Below are 23,174 nucleotides of genomic sequence, written 5' to 3' on the forward strand. Positions count from 1 at the left end.
GACGTTCTCCACTGCCGCAGCGAACAAAGACGCTACGGCCGGGTTCGTCGATTCTCCGGCACGGCGCAGGAAAGGCACTCGAGGCAGGAGGTCAACAAACAACACGGGTTTATTAACCCAAGATGCAGCACATTACGACAGTCACGGGCTTGCAGGCCGTAAAGGGAACTCCGCAAGACCGATAGAGTACGCTTGCCAGCGGCGCTGTGACTATCACACAAAGGGCAGCAGTCGAGCACACGAACGAGAAGCCGCCTGCTAGAGCAGCGCGTCAACCTCTCGTGCTAGCCTGGAAGCATCTCTCGCGGGCAAGCCCGCGCCACATATACGGCTCTGGCCCGCGCCAGACAGAAGCGAGCTCAAGGGGGAAGGGGGTTGTCACCGGCGGCCAATGAGGACAGGCGTTGCGCAGTGACGTAAGCTAGCTTGGTGGCGTGAGCATGTCGAGACATGCCCGGACGCGTGCCCGCCCGCCGGGAAGCCGACGCATGGCTCGCACCAGACAAAGAGGCCTGGCGCTGCCGATTAACGGCGGTCCCCGGCGCTCGAGCCGCGCGGGGCCAACACACGCGCTAGCTGGGGAACGAGGCGCCAAAGGGGAGGGCGCGCTCGATTCCCACAATATATATATATATATATATATATATATATATATATATATATATATATATATATATATATATATATATCGGCAGAAGGGGCTGTGCACATCATTTCTTTCTTTTTTCTTCTTTTTTTGCTGGAGTTGCGAGCAACCGTGTCTTTATCGCAGTTGTCCCGAAAAAGTTTTGTTGGAGTGCTTTGGCCCCGCGTCCTCTGCTTTAGAAAATGGAATGTGCTTGGCACTCTCGATAACAGCGTGCTTGGGAAAAACAGCGCCGCGTGTCGCAATCTTGCCGCTCCGGCAACCGGTCACTTGTGCCAATCTTTTTCCGTTGATACTGCACATACAGAAATTTGTTGATCATTGTATGAGTGTTCCTTCCGTGGCTATAGTTATTAAAATGAGTATAGCTTTCTGGTTGATAGATTTGATTAAGTGGTGATTCTAGAGATTACGTTAATTTACTTTCTTTGGTCTTGTGCGTATGCTCGAGGCTTGTGAAGCAGAGCTTTTGGAAGAATAAAATTTAGTTGCGAGTGCTCTTGTCCGCGTCCTTTGTTCTTCTTCCCTGTCCGAGCATTTGCGCCATCAATACAACTTCAGCCACGTACCATCTATAGCCCGACAGCAAACGCTACTAAGATTACGCATGTTCATTCGCAAACTTCCACTTAAAGGGGCTCTGCAACACTTCTTCAGCATGGTCAGAAAACGCTGCCGATCGGTATACGAGGCTCCTGAGAACACGCGAGCCAATCATTATAGCGCAGCACGTGGCCTGGAATTTACAATTAATTCTCAAAGTCGGCTAGAAATCGTTCCCTCTTCTTTCTACAAATGACCGTGCCATAAACCCAAAGTCGCGACCATTGGCTGATTTGAGCATCGTGAGCTACATAGTTATCGTGGCCGCCGTGTGCGCGCTCGCGATCACACTGAGAGTAAGCCGCGCGTTCAAAGAAAAAAAGGAAAAGTGCTCAAGGTCATGACGCGCGCGTGCCGTAACTTCTTTACCCCGTGCCATTCCTCCCTGCTTAGCTTCCAGTGCGCCCATCGGGACGAGAGAAGAGAGAAAGCAATTGCAGCGTGCGAGAAATCTCGGTAACTCCGCTCGTACTTGACGGGTGCAGTCGATTCGTGAGGCAATAAACTTCTTTAACGAAGCCATTCGATGGTTACTTCAAAAGCCTGTTGCAGGGCCCCTTTAAGTTATGACGTACCTTAATGTCCACTCTGGCGTGTACAACGCTTAGCTTAACCCATTCCACCCCTTTTATATGTACCTTATTTTTAGCAGTGCCATCGGAGCTAGACAGGGTGGTCTGGAAGATAGCGAACTCGATGCTCGTGCCACTAACAAAAGATGTCACCTGAGAGTGGCGCCTCGTCCTCTCGTCTTTTTTGAGTTCTGCTCTAAATAGTTATTATTATGGATTCGCAGCAGCTAGACCGTAAACGCATCGTGCTGAGCCATATCCGATGTGCATGCAGGCCGTGCGCCGCAAGACCATCGACAGCTGGGTGTCATCGCGGTTGAGCGTATTCGACAGGCCCCTGGACGAGGACGTGGCGTACGACGACACCGAGGTGCCCGGTCCGGCGCCTCCTCTGCCGCCACGCAACAACCCGGGCTGCCAGAGGATCAGCTGGCCCATGGGACGACACTACGACTCGCCGCCGTCGTCACCCGCGCCGCCCCTGCCCACCTCACCGGTGCCCGAGGGTGAGCGAGTCAATCCCATACGAGCAAATGATGGTGATGATGATGCTCCTGGGATGATTGGAACCTACCCACTCAGGGGGATCGGCCAAGAGTCGGGCGGATCATATAGTCTGAAACTTTTAAGTGCTAAACATTCGTTGGTCTAACGAAACCTTATCAGTTCCAGCCTCGTTGTGACCACTGGGGCGAGCAGCGCGAAGATCGCGATCATCCAGATTTTGCTGTGCTTGCATTACATATATGCTGTATTCCGGTACATATAATGTATACATTACATGTGTATGTACAGTCCATTTTCAGCTGCGGCGCTGTTTAAGCCGCTGTGCGGACTTTAGTGCCCGCAGAAAACCACAGGTGAATGTGCGCCACAGGAATTGGGCAAGCCCCACTACCGAGCACAGCAGGTGCGAGCGTGAAACGAAAACACTGCTCGGCGAAGTGGAGCACGTGACACACGTGAAAGAGAGAGAGAGGGAGAGAGATGGAAAGAGAAAATAGAGAGAAATAAAGGGAATAAAGACATAAAAAGATAGAGGCATAGAGAAAAACAAAGAAGGAAACGGACACAGAAAAAAATATAGAAAAAACAGAGAGCAATAAAGAAAGAGGAAGAAATAGGAAATAACGAGAAACAAGAAAAGAGAGAGGCAGAAAGAGATAGAAAAGAGAGAAAGACAGAGAAAAGGAAAGAAAGAAATAGACACGAAAAAGAGATAGAAATAACAGAGAGCAAGAAAGAAAGAGGAAATAACGCGAAACAAAATAGAGAGAAAAAGCAGAGAGAGATAGAAGAGAAATAAAGTTAGAAAGAGAAAGAAAACGTAGAGAGACAAAGAAATAAATGGAAAGCAAGAGGTACAAGAAACAAATACAGGAGAGAGAGAAAGAAATAAAGAAAGAGAAAATAAAAGGCAAACAAGATAGCTCACCCAGCTCTTCTATTCCTTCAGGCTTGGCTACTGCGAAGCTGCCGTAATTTTTTAGCATATAGTTATATATAACCCTATCTATATTCGACCCTATCTTGGCAGTGCTATGATTGTTCGAGAGGTGCGCGGCAAGCTACGCTCATTTCGAGGCAGGAATTCCCGGCGCTGTACTCATTGCAGCGCACTGTTTTGACACACTAAAAAATTCGGCAGATCCCGCGTACCGATGTTATGCGAAGCATGCGCGGAATGGCGACTGTGGCATAATTTTTCATGTTGACCGAAAGTTTACGGAATGACGCTAGAGAAATGTGGAAGTGGTATAAACACACTCATATATGCTGAAGAGTCGCATATGTATTATATAACCAGTTGTTTACAGTTGCGTAACGATGCCAAGAGCAATATGGATGTTATCAACACCAGACGCGGTAAGCTGATATGTAGTGCTTATATTCTTCAATACTGGATAGCGCGAATCCGAACCGCACAAAGAAGAAACACAAATGCACAGGACAGGCGTTACTCGCAACTAAGTTTCATTCAGGAAAGTTCCTCTGGATATACGCAAAGCCGAGTGGCACGCGCAGACGCACTGCACGTACGTTACAATCACAGATGCAGTTATGACAGTTGCGTTACAGTTGTGCTTATACTTGTCCGTTATGACGGAGAATGCACGCGCGTTTCACGAACCTGTGTGTATGTGTAGAAGGGGTCCTTGACAGTTCTTGAACAAGGTCATCATCACCGTGATCAGTGAGCACCAGCAGCTAAGCCGGACTTGTTAATCGGATCCGTTCGTGATCACGGCTACGAGGGGTCTAAGTGTAGTGAAGTGCGAGGTATAGCACAGCTGGTGGAAATCCTGGATGCCTCTTACGATGAAATGATATGTGACGCCTCCTGTCCTGCACGTGGCAGCGATGTTGATGCCCTGTCTACATTGAAGCAGTCTTTCACGCAGTATAAGGACCAGGCGTTGTCGGGTCTTGATAAATTAATGTTGAAGTCACCGGTAATGATGAGAGGCCTTTTTCGCTCGGAAGATTTATTGTAGGAAGCATTGACCCCGGTTTTTGCGTAATCGACGTGGTCCACGTTGCGGACCACGTGAATGAGTGCATGGTAGTTGAGCGTCTTCGAAGGGTGGTCTGTCTTCAGCTTCCTCACTTTCCTTGTGTCCGCCGCGGTGGTGTAGCGGTTACGGCGCTCGGCTGCTGACCCGAAGGTCGCGGGTTCGATCCCGGCCGCGGCGGTCGCATTTCGATAGATGCAAAATGCTAGATGCCCGTGTACTGTGCGATCTCGGTGCACGTTAAAGAATACCAGATTGTCAAAATTCCGGAGCCCTTTGCAACGGCTTCTTTCATAATCATATCGTGGTTTTGGGACATAAAACCCCAACAATTGTAATATTGTTACTTTCCTTGCTTGTCAATGTGTGTGTTCGCGCTTACTGTGTTGGTTGAGACTTAGTATCACCTGTGGCCCATACCCGCATAACATAAACTCTGGTATGCGGGTATGTGCCACACGTGACTGAGAGAAAGGGTTTCATGACGTACGCGACAGGTATTTTGCGTTATTCATGCCATGACCAGTGAATCGTGTTCGTCATACACTGTTCCCCTGCTATGCCAATTTTGGTACATTAGAAGTTATGGAGACGACCAGGAGAGCGCCCAGACGTAGGCGGCTAGATAGATAGATAGATAGATAGATACGTAGATAGAAACGCCCAAAGTGCCTGAGGTTCGCTAAGAAATGCTTCGCATTTAAAAAAAGAAATAAAAACACCAATAAAAATATACACACGTGAACTGGATGAGAGCATCCGGCGTTTGTGTGTGCCAGCCCCCCCCCCCCCCCCCCCCCCCCTGCTGGCTACCTTCCGATGGTCGAGACCCAATGAAAGAAAGCTTTGCAATGGATGCAAAAATGAAAACGAAGTGATGACGTGCTTTCCACAAAGGCCTCTCATCGGCCCGCGGCTTTTACGGGGTAAAGGGGTGAAGAAAGCAGTGCCTGAAATGTAACATCGGGGTCTAACAAAAATTTGGAGGCACAAAGGAACGAGGACAAGAAATGACAGGATTGGCTCCTTTGTGCCTCCAAATTTTTGTCAGACCATGCACCAACTAGCCAAAGAACGCGTTTTAGTCAAGTAACATCAGGGGTCATCGTTCGCCATTATCATCAAAAAGCATGCGCATTAAAAATGGCGTTTAAGGTCCGACTTAATAAAGGTGCGGGGCAGAATTGGCGCCCCCTCCACATGATCGCGGAGGGGGCGCACCCCGTCTCAAGACGTGCGCACGCCTACCGTAGGGGAGGAAATTGTTTCGTTCATTTGTTATGGCGTTGATAGTCCCAAAGCGACTGAGGCTATAAAAGACGCCGTGATAGAGGGCTCCGTAAAACTTCTTTCTGGCCCCTGAGGTTCTTTAACGTGCACTGGCATCGCACAGTACACGGGCCTCTAGCCATTGGCCTCCATCAAAATGCGACCGCCGCGGTCGGAATCACAGCCGCGACTTTCGGATCACAAGCGGAGCACCGTAATCACTGCATGGCTCACCGCAGTGGTTAAAGTAGGGGCGAAAATCAATATGTTCGTACACCGACCCGTGTAACGGGTAGGCCCCTACACTTCGGCATCCATCATAAATGACATTACGATTTTGGTGCGTTAAAACTCGTAATTAATTAATTTTGGCAACGTGTCAATATGCACGTTCGGAAAATAAGCCAACCCGCTTGAAAGTACTGCTGCAAGGAAAGCCTGACTATATTTGGTATGAATGCATTGTGCAGTAGCCTTGTGTATAGCGCCTGTATCGTCTTTCGAGTGTGTGCTCTCCGTGTTTTGTGCGCTACCGCACAATGCATTGAAAGTGCTGCCATTCGATACCTATTGGCAAGAGAGTTAGGCGTGTAATTAATGGAATGTCTCAGTACAGTATCAGACACAGCGCCGTTGCACAAGTTCCGTCGATGACCTGCGCTGTTGTGCCACTATACTAAAATTGAAACATCACTCGTGTAGCGCTGAAATTCCTCTGCGGTTTCCTGTGCACGCAGTCAGGACTTTGGAAATCGCGCCCATTCTGAAAGCTGGCGGTAGCGTTCCCAGGTGGCGCCGTTTCCCCGCCGCGTAGTGACCTCAATGGCAAGCAGGTTCTCAGCAGTGGTGCTAGATGGTGCCAGTGTACGGCCTCTCTTCAGAGTTGACGGTCTGTGGGCGCAAACCATTGAACGTAAGATTTAGGGGGCAGCAAGGGGGAGGGGGGGGCGCCCACCCGCCCCCACCCTCCATATCATCTAAAGGGGGCACCAATTCTGCCCCATTCTTTTACCCACTTGGACCTTTCACGTCATTCTTTAATGTGCAGGGTTATGGCCATGTATGTTTTTTAACGATAATTACGGCCGAGGGACCATGATGTTGCATTCAATGAGCTGTTTACTTCCCACCCATAGGCGTGCGCAGGGTTCCTCATCAGGGGGGCGAAGGTTCATCGCAGCGCCCCCTCCCCTCCCTACCAAGTCAATGTATGGGGAGATCATTTGTGTACGAAGCGATCATTTGTGTACGGCGCGACAGGGGCGTAGCCAGGGTGGGGGGGTGGGGTGTTCTGAACCCCCCCCCCCCCCGCGAAATTTTTGGATTTTGCGTGTGTATATACGCGCACACATACAAACGCACGCACAAACAAAAAAAAAAAACGCCAGGCCTGCGCTGAAACCGCAGCACAGTCACAGCGAAAGCTGGAAGAGCGGGGTTTCTAGAGCCCATTGTAAGCTCTCTTGAGGCTACAATACAAGTACACTAGAAAGGTAACCACTACGCCATAAATCACAATTTTTGTGAAGTTGGGAAGCACCTACTAAGCCATTATTCGTCATTCTGCGGAAAAGCGAGGCACCAGCTACACGTCTGTAAGGCATTATGTGCACTTTGTTGACGCGACGGCTGATGACATATGGCTCAGCCCTTTGTAATGGGTTGGAAGCTTTAAACGGCCCACCAGTTATGTAATTTGCATTGGGTGACGTCCGGTCGCTATTTCCCTCTCCCGTCATGCTGTATAACATACGTTGACGTGGGAGAGAGGCGGGGGGGGGGGGGGCGAAGAACTTTACTGAGACCCCGAGGAAATGGATCATGCGCTTATGGGCTTCCTTGGCAACCAATACAAGTGCACTTGCGAGGAACCCACTACGCTATAAATCATTGTAATTTTACTGAGAACCCGAGGAAATGGATCATGCGCTTATGGGCTTCCTTGGCAGCCAATTCAAGTGCACTTGCGAGGAACGCACTACGCTCTAAATCATTGTAATTTTACTGAGACCCCGAGGAAATGGATCATGCGCTTATGTGCTTCCTTGGCAACCAATACCAGTGCACTTGCGAGGAACCCACTACGCTATAAATCATCGTAATTTTACTGAGACCCCGAGGAAATGGATCATGCGCTTATGTGCTTCCTTGGCAACCAATACCAGTGCACTTGCGAGGAACCCACGACGCTATAAATCATTGTAATTTTTAAGAAGTAGGGCAGCAGACACTGTGCCATTTTTCGTCATTCTACGGAGAGCCGTGGTACCTGCTAAACGCATGTAAGACATTATGCGCACTTTGTTGATGCTGTGCCTGATGACGACGAAGAATTATGGCAGAACCCTTTGTAATGGGTTGGAAGCATTCAACAACCTACTCGTTGCGCAATTCGCATTGCGTGACGCCTGGTTACGGAATTCGCGTTGTGCGACGCTTGGTTTTTATTTTACTCTTCTACCACGCTATATTGCATATGCTAATGTGGTTCCTTCCCGACATGAAGCCTGTATAGAACCTTTTTGCGAAGCAGTTTCACGCACCGGCATGACTCAGAGGTTGAATACTGGGCTCCCACGCAGAGGGCGCAGGTTCGAACCTCGTTCCATCCTGGAGTTTTTTTCTTAATTCGTTTTTTTTTTCTTATTTCGAGCGATAGTGGTTACGGACACCGGCGGCGGCGGCGGCGGCGGCGGCGGCGGACAACTACGGCGCCAAAAACGGCCGGTGAAATGATCTCGTAACAGCTTTCGCTGTAAAATTAAGTGTAGTTGACCCCCCCCCCCCCTTCCCCACCCGCCCTCGAAAAAATTTTCTGGCTATGCTACTGCCTGGTGCAATGTAACGTACTTGAGCCATGACGTGGCTGCTCATGCATCCAAAAGAGTATGTTTGACTTTGAAACTTAAGCGACGTTCATTCTGTTATAGCTGGGCACAGACCATCATGAAGCCACATTTAATGTTTTAACTTCGAACCTGTGCGGCACACTTGGTTAAGTCCGCACAAGTTTCACTTTGCATAGGCGTGTGCACGGGGCAGGAGGGCGGCTGCCCCTCCTGTGCTCCCCTCGGCACTTAATGGCGGGCGCGAAGTCTGCCCATATCGTTACCCATTCGGAGCTGTCCCGTTGTTTAAGGAGCAGGGTTATGACCACGCCGGTTTTTGAAGACAATGGCGGCCGAAGGCTCCTTATATTGAATTCCAAGAAGTGTTTACTCCCTATCTTTACTCGCAGAAAGCCATAATTTTGCTGTTTTCTTAGAGGGGGTGGGGGCTATGATGAAACTTGCCGCCCCCGCTCTGCCCGCCCCCCACACACGCCCTAATGGGGAATCCTGCGCACGCTTATAATATAAGTCGTTTAGAGGTTCTAATCGTAATGCCCACGAACGGTAGCGTAGTCAGAAATTTTTTTTTCGGGTTTGGGGTGGGGGGTTGTCAGCCGTACTCTATGTACGTGCGTGCGTGCGTTTGTATGTATGCGTATGCATATATATATATATATATATATATATATATATATATATATATATATATATATATATATATATATATATATATATATGTGCAATAATATACGTGCACAACTTAAAAATTTCGGCGAGGGCTTGAACAACCCTCCCACGCCCCTGGCTGCGCCAGTGCCCACGAATTAGAGGTGGCGCATGGAGCGATCCAAGATGGCTGTCCGGAGGAGGGTCAACCCGTCTGCTGGTGTAGGGAAAGATCGGAAGTGCGGACGCAAGTCACGGGTCGCCTTCATTGGATGAAGTCATGCGCTGTACTGAAATGGATATTTAGACCAAAATACTTCTCCAAGTCATAGAAAGTGCTAAATGCTCGACATTCCATTATTTGCCGCGGTGTGATAGGTTTCAGCTCCGTAACCTTGCATCGACGATGCTCTGCGAAATCCTGTGCGTGCTTCAGAAAACAACGTGAACTAGACGTATGAACAGGAGGGCACTCAAGGGTACGTGCCGAGCCTGCCTGGCGGATTTACCGCTGTAATAGGCCGCTAGCGAGTAACGCCACGATTGCTGCACGGCACCGCATGTTTAACGTGACGAGGGTAGACAGAGTTGATGAGCAAAGATGGAGACACTAGTGGTTCTCCGGAGCCATGGAAAGTTGATGGAGCCAACAAGCACCTTCCCCTCCCCCCACCCTCCACTCCGTCGTTAAATACAACTATGATCCAGAGACTTGGAATTGAAAGTAAAACCGCACAGTAAATATTTTAAAACCATGCAACTGATCACACATACTTTGTTCTTTTAGGTCAGTCAAGTTAACTAAATGCACATTGATGAGGTTAAACTAGCTCCCGCACAAAAACGTCGCCGTGCCAAATCTTTAAGGTGGCACGGCATTCAACGTTTACCGTTACAAGGTTGGTTATAAGTGGGCGCTATTTTATTTTCTTTGATATAAGCCGTGCTTACGATGCGCACATCATGATCTTATTATTGATGCTCTCGAAGACTTTGGAGTAGGCGAAGGAGTAAACTTCGTCTACCTTATAGCGGACAAACCATTTTTGTGTCGATGGCTGGCGCTGCCACGTCCACTTAAACCGCGATAGGAGACGACATGTATTCGGTGAAAGTTTTCAGCGGCCGCTCTTCGTTTCTGCATCCAGTTGATGTACGTAGTAAAAAGAAGAAGAAGAAGTACTTCGATGCACGCGCTTTGTTGAGTGAAGGGCGAACTATTTCGGGGGTGCTGTCGCCATCCTCACGACCCATGTTCTTTTCAATTTATAAGACAGTCCTTTCGCACGCGTCGTTAGAATCTCGGAGGGAGTGCCCTGGCATTGTGTGGCTGCTGGCAGAGCTTACTGCACCGTATTATCGAGTCATATCTGGGCCAGTAGACCTGCTGCACCACTATTAATCGCAGCCCTGCCGTAGGGCCGCAGCAGCGGCGCGGCGTTCTGAACGCGTGGCCGCGAACTCGCTGATGAATGGCTTCGCGAGCGGCTTCGTTCTTGACCGCCCAGCCTTTGTTGGCGCTCGCACACATGTAGGCTGTAGGCGGCGGCATCGTTCTTCGCTGGCCGACTGCTGGAGACGCCACGGAGGCGTGTGTTCGAGTTGTTAAACATTCCCTTCGCCACGTTTTTCCTTCTGCTTACTTTTTCGGCAACGCTTCTTCGAGCCCGGCAGATTCCCGTTACATAATAAGCGGCTCTCACCGGACAGCGAGGTTGACCTACATCTGACGCAAGAGCTTTGGTTATAGCGCCATTCACTCACTCGCTTGCTTGACGCGCCCGCTGAATTCTACGACACGATTCATCTGCGCGATCGATGTCGCATGACTGGTTACAGTGTACTGCTGTACGCTACCGGTATGATTCGCTGAATTTGAACATCGCTCAAGAGGATGGTTGGTTATTCGTTTCACATAATGCGATGCTGCAAGTGTGTCTTTGGCAGCAGTATTGATTTACACATGCGCTCTTATCGGTCACCTCTTTGAGGCCATACATTAAATAGCAAAATAAAGAGAATTAGACTGCGTTGTTCATAAAAGAAATTTAAATGATCACGTCCCGTATATAAACGATAAAAAAAGAGAATCAATTGAAAAGGAATAAAGAGGAAAAAATAAACATACGTGACTTCAGGCTACGAGCTGCACCATGCATGATCGACATTGACTCGACTCGAATCGTTTCTGGATCTGTTGTCGATGGGTCGACTTCAAAGAAGCAAAGAAGAAAAGCGTTACGTGGAAATAATTTGGCTCAAAAGAAAACAAGCAAAGAGCTGTGCAACGTGGTATGAGGTAGTGCGCGTCCTTGGTACTCAATTAATGGATTGTCATCTCTGACATCGTTTCTGTCCCTCAATTCCCCCCCCCTATCTCGCTCTCTCCCCCCCTCTATCTCTCCCCCCTCTCTCTCTCTCTCTCTCTCTCTCTATATATATATATATATATATATATATATGTATATATATATATATATATATATATATATATATATATATATATATATATATATATATATATATATATATATATATATATATATATATATATATATATATAATAGGCAGGCATCGTGGTGGAGTGGCCGTAGCGTTGCAAGTAGTCAAGTAGATCCTCCGTGAGAAGTCACAACGTTGTTTATTTCGACGTTTCAGCCAGAGTCTGGCCTTCATCAGGAATATATATATATATATATATATATATATATATATATATATATATATATATATATATATATATATATATATATATATATATATATATATATATATATATATATATAGCGAAGTAGATCCTCCGTGAGTAACAGTAACAACGGAAGTGTTTATTTCGACAGTTGCGGCCAGAGTCTGGCCTTAATCACGCAAAATTCTATAAATGTGAGCGCAGCCAACATGTGCCCTTATTCCTGATGAAGGCCAGACGCTGGCCGAAACTGTCGAAATAAGCACTTCCGTTGTTACTGTCACTCACGGAGGATCTACTTCACACACACACACACACACACACACACACACACACACACACACACACACACACACACACACACACACACACACACACACACACACACACACACACACACACACACACACACACACACACACACACACACACACACACACTTTTTGCCATGGAAAGGCTTTCTTTCGAACAATTAGGCCTTGGGCCCCCCCCGAAAAAAAATCCTGGCTACGTGCCTGCACACACACACACACACACACACACACACACACACACACACACACACACACACACACACACACACACACACACACACACACACACATATATATATATATATATATATATATATATATATATATATAATTTGCAAACTGCTTGAACGTGTTCGCACGCACTACGGTGCATCTGACTCGAATTAATTTGCTCGTAGACAACCAGCACGGTTTCGCCATCTTCATTAATGCTAAATAAAGACGAACGCATGAGAGACGCCAGGGCATGCGCATGTCACGTAAATCGTAATCTGGCCTGCGTCTTTGTTTGCTGTCGTAGCCGTTTCGTTCACTTGATATATACCAAACTTTGCATAGCATAACATGAGCGTATAAGGAACATCAATGGCAGGTCATGAAGACTATCATGACCCGCATACCATGTGAATCATGATACCGCAGCAAATCTGCGAAGAGCATTAGCGTGAAGCTCGGACACGCACAGGAGACGTCGCTGCTGTGCTGGCGTCGAATGGGCGCGAAGTAAACCTCCCGCTAATTCCCTGGCTCTCACGACCCTATGCGTTTGAGTTGCACAGACGTAATGCACTTCCATTCAGCTAACAAGCTAGTTCGTATGTGCACGTAAGAGAGAGAGAGAATAAAACGAGAGAAAGGCAGGGAGGTCAACCAGAATTGTAGCATCCGGTTTGCTACCCTACACTAAGGGGAAAGAAAGATGGAAAGGAAAGCGGAGAGAAGAGCAGACGCGCGATAAAGAAAAAATCACAGCATATCCACGGAGTGAATGATGATGAGTGGGCGAAGCTGCGGAGGTTCATCGGTAAACCGTGAATCTTCCGTGAATTCTGCCCAGTACATCATCACCGACGTGAGATCGAGCGCGTTTATACTAAAGGTTCGATGAGTTACGACGACTTGCAGCTCACTTTAATTTTACATGTACGCTGTGAATTTTCATTGTTTATAAAACCATTGCTTCAGAAAACATCTGGCGTCTTTTCGTTTTGCTTTAGAAACATCTGGCGTTCTTTCGTTTTGCTTTTACAAAACATCTGGCGTCTTTCGTTGGTTTATTTCATCAATCAACGGCGTTTTGAACAAAATTTTTATTGTTTAATCACGCACAGGAGAAATCTCATCAGGCACTACCTTGGAGGTAAAGAATGGCTGCTAATGGGAATGAGAGACAGAAGTCGGCTTTTAGCTAACGCTGCGAATTTTTTATTGTTCAACAACGCAGAGGAAAAATCTCCCACCGGCACCACCTTGGAGGTCAAAGCGTAAGACTGGTTACGCACTACGACTACTACGACTACGACTACGAGGGACGAACGGGTGCCGCCTTAAGGAGCTTCGCCCCTAAAAAATATGTTAAGGAGCCCGCAATTAAAATGGCTCTTTTACGTGCACATGAACTTCTTCCGTGCCAGTGGCCTATTGAATAGGCTTTAGTACTCCCGCTCATTTGCGGGCTCCTTAACTAAAACATGCATAACTCCCGTGCGAGCTACGATGCCTCGTATGCTTGCTGCTCACAGAAATGGAAAAAAAAAAATCAGTGGTCCAAGTGGTACGCACAGTACACTCCACACAGCAGTTCTTACTGGCGTCTCGGAAACCTACGGCAATTAAACTGTCATTATGACCCGGGTTCGCACGGACCCGACGGCCCTTGTGAGCATATCTCCTGTTGTGCGTATATATATATATATATATATATATATATATATATATATTTATTTATTTATTTAATTTCAGTGTTGAGCGACCGGATCATTGACCTGTAATGAGTACCTCTGTGTAGTGAACATATCGGACTAAAATTTCTGAATGGATAATTAGTCCTTGCTGTTGGTGAAAAGAATGAGAAAAACGTATGCCGATTAGCGGAAGACTGTCGTGGAACGAGCTTACATTTCATATGCTTCCGTGCAGTGATTCTCGTGCATGCTGCCTCTTTACAGCACGGTAATTTAGTTTATGGCCTGCATTCTATATACTATGCTAAGACAAGAATAAACACTCGCCCATCGATTAATTACGTCTTGTTTGACGAGAACCTGGTATCGCGGTATGCTTTAATACAAACTAAACAAGAGTTTAGAGGAACGTTTAACTGATGAGAAATTGGAATGTCGCTTGTTCCGACGAAGTGACTTGCCTTCGCCAGGCACAGCTACCCAGAATCTTTGCTCACAGCATGTCTACGTCGCCCACATAAAAAGAGCCGGTGTGGCAATCCATCTCTTAAGAACACCTCAGCACACCGGATTAGCAGGATGTCACTGTGTTCGAACACCAGAACAGAGTACCGGCGCCATTGGTGGGTCTACGAATGCTGCTGTAAAACGGCGATAATTACTCAGGCGAAAGCGCTTAGATGCCTCATCAAACGCGAAAATTGACAGTCGGCGTCAACACGAGTGATGCAAAAAATCATCATGTAATGACGTCACAATATTACGGCACTATGACTTCACATAACGTGACATCACATGATGACGCCATCACGTGACATTGTCCCTCGGTCAGAGGTGGGCCGATCACGGAGGCAGTGCAAAATCAGGCGAAGTGCAGAAAGCTTGCAACGCCTTCGATCCTGCAGGCAGTGCAAAACCACGTTAGGTGCAGAAGGCTTTCGGAGGGGTGCGGGGGAGGATCAATAGATCGACTGAAAAGAAGAGGGCTTGCGCCTTGCATTCGTCTTAGGCCAGGGGCGTAGCCAAGGGGGGGGTTGGGGGGGTTCAAACCCCCCCCCCCCGAAATTTTTCAATTTTGCTTGCGTATATATACACGCGCACATACATACGCACGCACGAACACTCATAAAGTATGGTTGAACCCCCCCCCCCCCCCCCCCCCCGAAAAAAATTTCTGGCTACGCCTCTGTCTTAGGCGTATGCGTAACAAACCCTGTGAACTGTTCTTCTTTTTCCTTTTATTTTACTAGTACCCGGCTTTCCTCAAGTAAAACACCACGGAGGCCTTCCTGGCGGATGATTCTGTGTAGGCGAAGAACGAATAGTTATGAGGTGTTATTACCGCGGAGGTTTCACACTCGCTTTTCTGTGTCTTTCTCAAAATAGACCACTTGTAAGTGGCACAAACATAATTGAAGGTGAAAGTCTCGCGCGTTTGCCGCATTGAGCATACCGTAGCTGACGTAAATAAGCACAAAACCGCCTGAGTGCACTACGCACCCACGCAAGCAAGTTTCCTCTAAGGGACGATAATGTAGACGCCGAAGAAAATGCAAGAAGAGAGCAGGAAAGTGTCTCGGAAACCTCGGCAGTTGACAGTCGCATAAGTTTACCTTTTTCCTTCGAGGGATAATAGTATCTCGTTCTGCCCAGAGAGTGTCTTTCTTTTCTTTTGTGGCTTGCCCATGGTGACACACAAGCGCTTGCGAGCACCTTCTGGAGTGACGTCAAGAAGCGAGTCGCGGGGAAAGAGGTGTTGAACAGACTCCGGTCTTCTGAGTCAGCTACATTCAAGTTCCTATTGGGCTGCAGAAATAAGCGTCTTTTCTTCCTCAGCAGTCACCACCACCGCCATTTAAGTCCAACCGCTTTACCGAACCGGTTCGTGCGAACAAGACAGAAGTTGAGAGGAAGATGGATGCCTGAAGCGATGAGAAATCGTTGAACAGGGATTGATGTAGCCTCCATCAAGATAGACACTGCTTTCCTCGGGTTCGTGCATGTGTACGCTTTGCTCACTCTCCTCCAGCCACAAAAGGGGAGGAGGAGAAAAGAGCAAGTGCAAGAAAGAAAAAAAAGGAGGGTGGAGGACAAGAGGGGGCTATTGTGATAGGTTGGCGTGTCAAATGGGGCTTTTCTTTCCATATTTCTTTCCCTTTCCCCTCCCCCCCCCTTAGGGTAGGGTAGCAAACCGGATGCTATAATACTGGTTTACCTCCCTGCCTTTTTGTCATTTTATTATCTCTCTCTCTCTCCAAACAAGGGGGAGATACGTACCCATCGGTTGTATACGGGCTTCGCGCCGACAGTGTAGAAAGGGGGGGGGGGGGGGCTTCGTGCAGAGTCATGAGTAGAGGCCAGATTTTTAGGCATTAAAAAAGCTCGTTTTAGGCGCCAGAAATAGGCAGGGAAAACAACATTCTAGCCTCCAATATCGTAAATATAGGCACAATAAATTTTCACATACATGCAAATAATTTCAAACGAAGACGTGCTCGAACTCTGTCTACGACAGGAAATCACAAATGTTAAGATGGCACAAAGGCGCATACAGTTGCAATTGTGCTTTGGCAGTGCAATTGTGCTTTGTTTCACGCGGTTCACAGAACACGGTCTCTCCCGTGTTCTGCACGGTGAGTCGCGTGTCCACTGTCGGATAAACACACTTCTGGGGGTCTTTTCGGCATGACTGAGAAGGGCAGAGCAGGATCACAAAACCAGACCAGAAGGTCCCCCTATTGGCCGGGTCGAATCGCATAGAGTCAATTTCTCCCCTGGCAGTGAACCACTAGGGTAGACAGGCGGTGTGTGGGCGTGTGTGGTAGGGAGGGGGAGGGTGTAGTTCGGGTGCTTGAACCCCCCTCTTCTCCCCGAAAATTTTCAGTTCTGAATGTGTATACATACACGCACACATACAAGCGCATGCACGTACATACATAAAGTATGGTTCAACCCCTCGAAAAAAATTTCTGGCTACGCTACCGCAGTGAACACCTTAAAAAGTAAATTACATCAAAACAAAAGCTACGTTCACATCATATTTTTCTTTCATTTTTTTGATCTTAACTCTCCTATCCGCTGACGGCTTTCCGCCGTTTCGCATTCGCCAACCGCTCGCGCCATGTCAGCGCGGCAGCGGATTCTCGCCGGCGTGTCCCACTTCACTGCTGCTAGCGGTTGATTCCGGGAGTTGGTTGAACGACATGACTAGGTTGAACCCCATAGTTGCCAACAGTTAATGTTGCGCGGTAACGTGAATAACGTTCTCAAACTGCATCCAAGGGCGAAACTTGAGGCTAAATAGGGTTCATATAAGCGCCAATTTTGCCAATAAGCATTTATAGGACTTTGTGAGCATTTAGGCACGAACGCCAAAAATAGGTATTTATAGGCACTATAAAAACGCTATAAAAGCCCTACTTAACCTCTAATTTATGCTCGTATATCAAAATGGCGCGAGAGGAGTGCAAGGAATAAAATAGGCATTTGCCTGAAATCCGGTCCTTTTCGAATAAAGTTCCTCGCTCGCTCGCTCTATTCATGAGTCAGCTGGGGGTCAGAGATTGTGTTTCGCCAAAAAATACATCACACGTGACGTGAGTAGCAATTGAGCATGATAATTTCATGGACAGAACGGTTAACAATTCTTAAAAGAGGCTTAGGTCCGACTGGTTGTTGTGTACCTACTATGTCTGATAGAGAGGCAGAAAATATAAAGAGTCGTATTCGATTCACAAATTTAACACGCTTCAGCAAATAGGTATAAAAGTTTCAAAGGGAGCTGCTGAATCTATCCGATATAGTAGGTACACAACGACAACCAGTCAGGCCTAAGCTTCTTTTAAGAATTTTATCTGTTCCGACCATGGAATTGTCATGTTCAATTGCTGCTCACGCGTGATGCATTTTTCGGCGAAGCACAACAGCGCGATTTTCCTGCACCCCAGCTGGTTCATGAGTCAGCACCGTTTCATAACGATGAAACTTGCCAAATTATCTGTTGTACTTACAGAATCTTTTTTTTCTTTTACGTCTTCTTTGCCGGCTCCGTCAGAATTGTAAGCGTGATTTCGGATGTCCGCTGTACGGTGTTTATCCGCCTGCGGCGAGTGTTCGAACGCAGGAGAAAGAAACCGTCTTGCGGTTGGTGCGATTCATAATTAATGTCACTCTGCGTTCTCTTCTTCAGTGCGGACTGCTCTGGGAGTGAAACCGATGTGGTTTCATAGGTTCATTGGAGGGACATCGCACCTTGTGGACGCCACACATTCAGGCCACGAGATATATAGGATCCGAGATGCTGCTTTTTTAAGGCGGAAGCCTTAGACGCCTCATCAAACGCGAAAATTGACCGGCGTGATGCACAAGGGGCAAAATAATAATCATCTTGTGATGACGCCACCATATGACGTCATCATGCCGTTAAAGTAACATCATGTGGCGTGACGTCACATGGTAACGTCATCACGTGACATCGTACCTTGGTCAACGGTGGGCCGATCACGGAGGCAGTGGGAAACCAGTTGAGGTGTCTCCGATCCTGGAGGCAGTGTAAAACAACGTTAGGTGCAGAAAGCTTTCGGAGGCTGGTGGTGTAGGAACAATGCATCGACTGAGAAGAAAAAGAACGTGGCTTTTGCCTTCCAGTCGTCTCAGGCGAGTGCATAAGGGACCCTCTGTGGGTTCTTTTTCTGCCTCGCGCGAAATGGTCGTATGTTTCTCAAAATCTCACCTAACCAACACACATTTGTTGTGTTGCTTCTCGCAAAGAACAGCAAATAAAGACGAGGCAGAGAATACAGGACCAGACGTTGTTGTTATCCGCGTGCTCTAGCACACATTATTGGAGGATGCTTGGCAGGCACGTCGGTCACTTGGCGAGGTGCAAAAAAGCGATGCAAGCGTGCCTGAGATCTCGCTCTATTTCTCACGAAGGCGAGGAAGAAGAAAAAAAAAAAGCCTTCCAAGGAACCGGCACTTCGCGTTCCCAAGAAACTCGCGGAATTATTATTTCTGGCGAATAATTGTTTTCTCTGCGCTCTCCACCCATGCAAGATGCTGAATTTTCCGTCGAGGGGAGCCAGTTCATGCACACAGAAAATAGCCGCTCTTTCTATCGCTCCTAAAAGCAAGTTTATGAGTGGATGAAAAATTCTGATCCCTGTCCTAAAATAGAACTCGGGACTAGAGCACTGCGTGCACGGACCGTGATTCTCGGCCCGGGCCCGACACTCGTTCAAGTTTACCCGCCCAAACCCGGCCCGGTGACTCAAAACGAGACTCGGGGCCCGGCACGAACCCGGGAAAATATTTCACTTACCCGGCCCGACCGCACATCGGGCCCGACAGGGGCCCGAGCCAGTAATCTAGGTGGTGTTGCCCGAACGTGGAATCGACAGCAAGGCGTTTGAAGTAGCAAATATCTACGTCTTGTTGGCGCGTGCTTGGCTAACAAGTATAATCTAACCTACTATAATTTCTCGTATAAAAAGGGCCTCAGAGTGGAAAGAGTTGAGCGGATGCATATTGGGTGCGATGAATGTTTGTTCGGCGGCGGCATACTGTACGTATTTTCTCTGCAAATACCATGGGAATCGTCATGAGCGTTTTGCGGCAGATATTGTAGCAAGGAAAGCGATTTACAACATGAGTTCAGTTTTAGTAGGGAGCGCAATAAAAACAAAGGAGACAGAGAACAGAACGCTCTCTTCCCTTTGTGTTTTGATTACGCTCTCTATTGAAATTTAATGCACGCTGTACCAAAAAACCCAATGCTGCACCCCTTTGGATTTGTAGCATCTGTCTTGAGAATAGCAGCACCTTGATACAGCAGGAGAGACAGAAAGAAAGCCGAAATAATTACCTTTGTTGTAAAGACACTGACCTATATAGATAAAAATTATGAGCAACTGCGTGTACCCGCGTACTTTCCGAACCAGCCGAAAGAAAGAAAAAATGCTATTTGTCACATCTCTGGGTTGGGAGAGCGAAGGCTTGGAAGGAAGGACAAGACCACACAGAACAGACGCTCAACTTGCAATTGAGTTTATTTCGAAAGGCATCTCACCACGAAAACGTATGCGCAGGCGCGTCACAGCAGATTGTCACACACCCGATAACAAATTCCTGGGAAAGAGCGCGTTTTCAAACTACGATAACGTGGAAGGGTTGTGTTTGATCAGCTTTTACACGTATCCGCTTTGAAGGAACTCTATTTCTTTCATTGTCAGATGCACCGAAGGTGCACTGATGCACGTGTCTACGGCAGCTATTTGTCATGCCATTCTTTTCATATATCATCATTTACAGTCTATAAGTTTTTTGTGCCGTAGTTTTCCTCACAAATTGTTGTGCAATAATAATAATATCGGGGGTTTTACGTCCCAATACCACGATATGATTATGAGAGACGCCGTAGTGAAGGGCTCCGGAAATTTCGACCATCTGGTGTTCTTTAATGTGCACCTAAATCTAAGTACACGGCCCCTACCATTTCGCCTTCATCGAAATGCGACCGCCGCGGCCGGGATCGAACCCGTGACCTTCGGGTCAGCAGCCGAGCACCGTAACCGCTATACCACCGCGGCGGAAACAACAATTTGTTGTGCAAGAAACTACGCATATTGTCAATAAATTCCGGCTTTAAGCGCGCCATGCGCTGGAGCATCACAAATCCTGCTGCGCCAAAGTTTCTTTCACTGCTTGCTCTATAGAGCCGCAGGGACGCGCAAAATCTGCCTTGAGAGCTGTGAGGGCGTCGGCACTCGTCGTTCTTGGATTTTCACCACTGGGGCACATTTCGGATGCCTTTTAGAACCTCTGCAGAATGAACATAACTGTCCAGCTCATCCCTTCATTTCTCTCGCTCGCGAACGTTGTGCCACTCTTCAATATCATCTATAAAACTCCTCTTTTTGGGCTTGTCGTTGCATGTTTCAGCAGTGTATGTTATGCAAAGTTTGTGCCGTGCTCTTTTCCCCCCTATTATAATGATGTATGCCTTCCTAACGATGTTTTACTGGTAGACGGTGACCATTCGACTACGCGGGTAGCACTGACCGCCGGTGGACGAAGAGAGTTTGATCTATATTTCCAGGTTTCTTTCCAATTTGGTGATAAATGCGGGAAATCGGTTTCACGTGCCAGGAATCCGAATTTCGCCAGAGAGTTGACGTTGCGGTATTTCCACATTCCTACAACTCTGCCCGAGTGAATGCTCCTTTGCGCTCACTCGCGTTCAAACACGTGTTAATAGCCACCTACTTCTACTGCTTGACTGCTACAGTGCATGGAAGCATGAACACACACAATATATATATATATATATATATATATATATATATATATATATATATATATATATATATATATATATATATATATATATATATATATATATATATATATATATATATATATATATATATATATATATATCGCCTCGGTTCCACTCTTTCGCAAAGACGATCGACGGGGGAGCGCGCAGCTCGCGTGCCTCGATCCCCACTTTTTTTTTTACCAATCCCGTTGACGCTGACAGAGGTTTCTTTTTTTCATGGCATTAATAAAGAAATTATGTTCTTGTTGATGTTATTGACAGTGAGGATATGTGATGTCTCACGCCGTGAAATATGGAAGCTTGTAAATATGGAAGTGCTGACCTGTGTGAAAGTCATTCGGCAAGGGACAGCAGCGCGAAAGTCGAAGGAAGCAGACGCGAATGGACTGCGGGGCGCATAATGCGAAAAACGTGCGCCTTGCGTCCAAGGTCTCGCGTCCCAAGCAAGCAAAGCGTGAAGACTCGCCCCGCAAAGGATGTACCTTCAAGGGCCAGCGCGGAGTTGTGATTCATCGTGCGGCGCAGAAATGGATAAAACGAAGCGAAACCGCCGCGGTTTGTGTAACTGTATGCTTGGCGCATGCGCTGTGCATGCAGGGACAGTTCCCACGCCCCTTGGCGCGATCTTTCGGACGATCGCTGAGCGTCCGGGGCTGCGAGGGAAGGACGTCTCTGCCAAGGAAGGGCTCTGCCGGCAGGCTTCCGCGAAGAAAAAATATATATCGGGTTTTACGTGTCAAAATAACGATATGATTACGAAGCACGCCGTGATGTGGCACTCCGGATTAATTTCGAGCACCTGGGGGTCTTCACCGTGCATCTAAGCATAAAGGTGTTCTTTGCTTTTCGCCCCCGTCGAAATCCGGCCGCCGTGACCAGGAATCGATCCCGCGCCCTCGAGCTTAGTAATGCGACACCGTACGTGGTAAGCTATACCACGGATGATAAATATGTATACAACAAACCTCATCTCAGCAGTAGAGAAAAGCATGATGCATTGTTTTTGACTGCTTGCATATGGAACATGCGTGAACCCCGTAGCATTAAAACTTATTTTGTTCTGTAACGAACTAACGAAACAAAGCGTTCATGTGTTTACCATGTATATCGCGACAGAACGATAACCTTACCGGTAATGAGGTGTCCCCGCTACCAACCACCGAAAGGGGGGAGGTCACTATGCCCCTTATGCGATTCCAGGCTGAACTGGCCACCCACCACCACTCCCCCCAACTACTCACCCCCACTTGGCCACGCATCTCAACAACAATCTACTCAAAAAAGGATTCGTGCTGAAGGCGGGAAGGAAAATAGGCAACTAGCTTTCTTAATTCACAAATGCATCTTATTTAATTCTAACCATATATAGTGTCAATACACAGGGGCACTCCGCAGGTAGCACAAACTACACAAAAATACAACGTTAGAATCAAACAATCGCGACACGCATCGCGTAACCAGAGTGTACTAGAACAGGAGAGTGACCGGAACGAGCTTCGAAAAGTGAAGCACAAAGAGGGTCAATCCGCTCTGCGACCGCTAGTCTGCAATGTGTCATCGTTTAAGAGTTGCGCGCGGCTCCGCCGAAGTGGTGCAGGAGTAGAATGCCCGTTTCCCACTCAAGAGGTCCGGGTTCGAATCGCAGCGGTAGATAGTGGGTACTTATTCTTAGTGTTACCTTTTGCAGCTGTATTGGTTTTCATTTTTTTTCCCTAAAACTAGCTTCAGTTGCTACGTATTGCTACAAAAAGTAACGCAAAATGCAAAGTAAAGTAGAAGAAATTTGACAGGGAGCGTAGTTATTTGAAGCGCCACCGCCCAGGACTCA

At 47.4% G+C, this 23,174-nt stretch overlaps 1 protein-coding gene across 2 annotated transcripts in view; it reads left to right on the top strand.

Moving 5' to 3' along the window:
* Nucleotides 1-23,174, top strand: part of LOC119404652 (uncharacterized) — a 240,603-nt gene that overhangs the window by 55,965 nt on the left and 161,464 nt on the right. For both annotated transcript variants that reach the window (XM_037671236.2, XM_037671237.2), the window contains exon 3: nucleotides 2,096-2,327. In XM_037671236.2, the coding sequence (XP_037527164.1) occupies nucleotides 2,096-2,327 (232 nt within the window). The remainder of the gene's footprint in view (nucleotides 1-2,095; nucleotides 2,328-23,174) is intronic.

Source organism: Rhipicephalus sanguineus, chromosome 9 (genome assembly GCF_013339695.2).
Source record: "Rhipicephalus sanguineus isolate Rsan-2018 chromosome 9, BIME_Rsan_1.4, whole genome shotgun sequence".
NCBI lineage: Eukaryota > Metazoa > Arthropoda > Arachnida > Ixodida > Ixodidae > Rhipicephalus > Rhipicephalus sanguineus.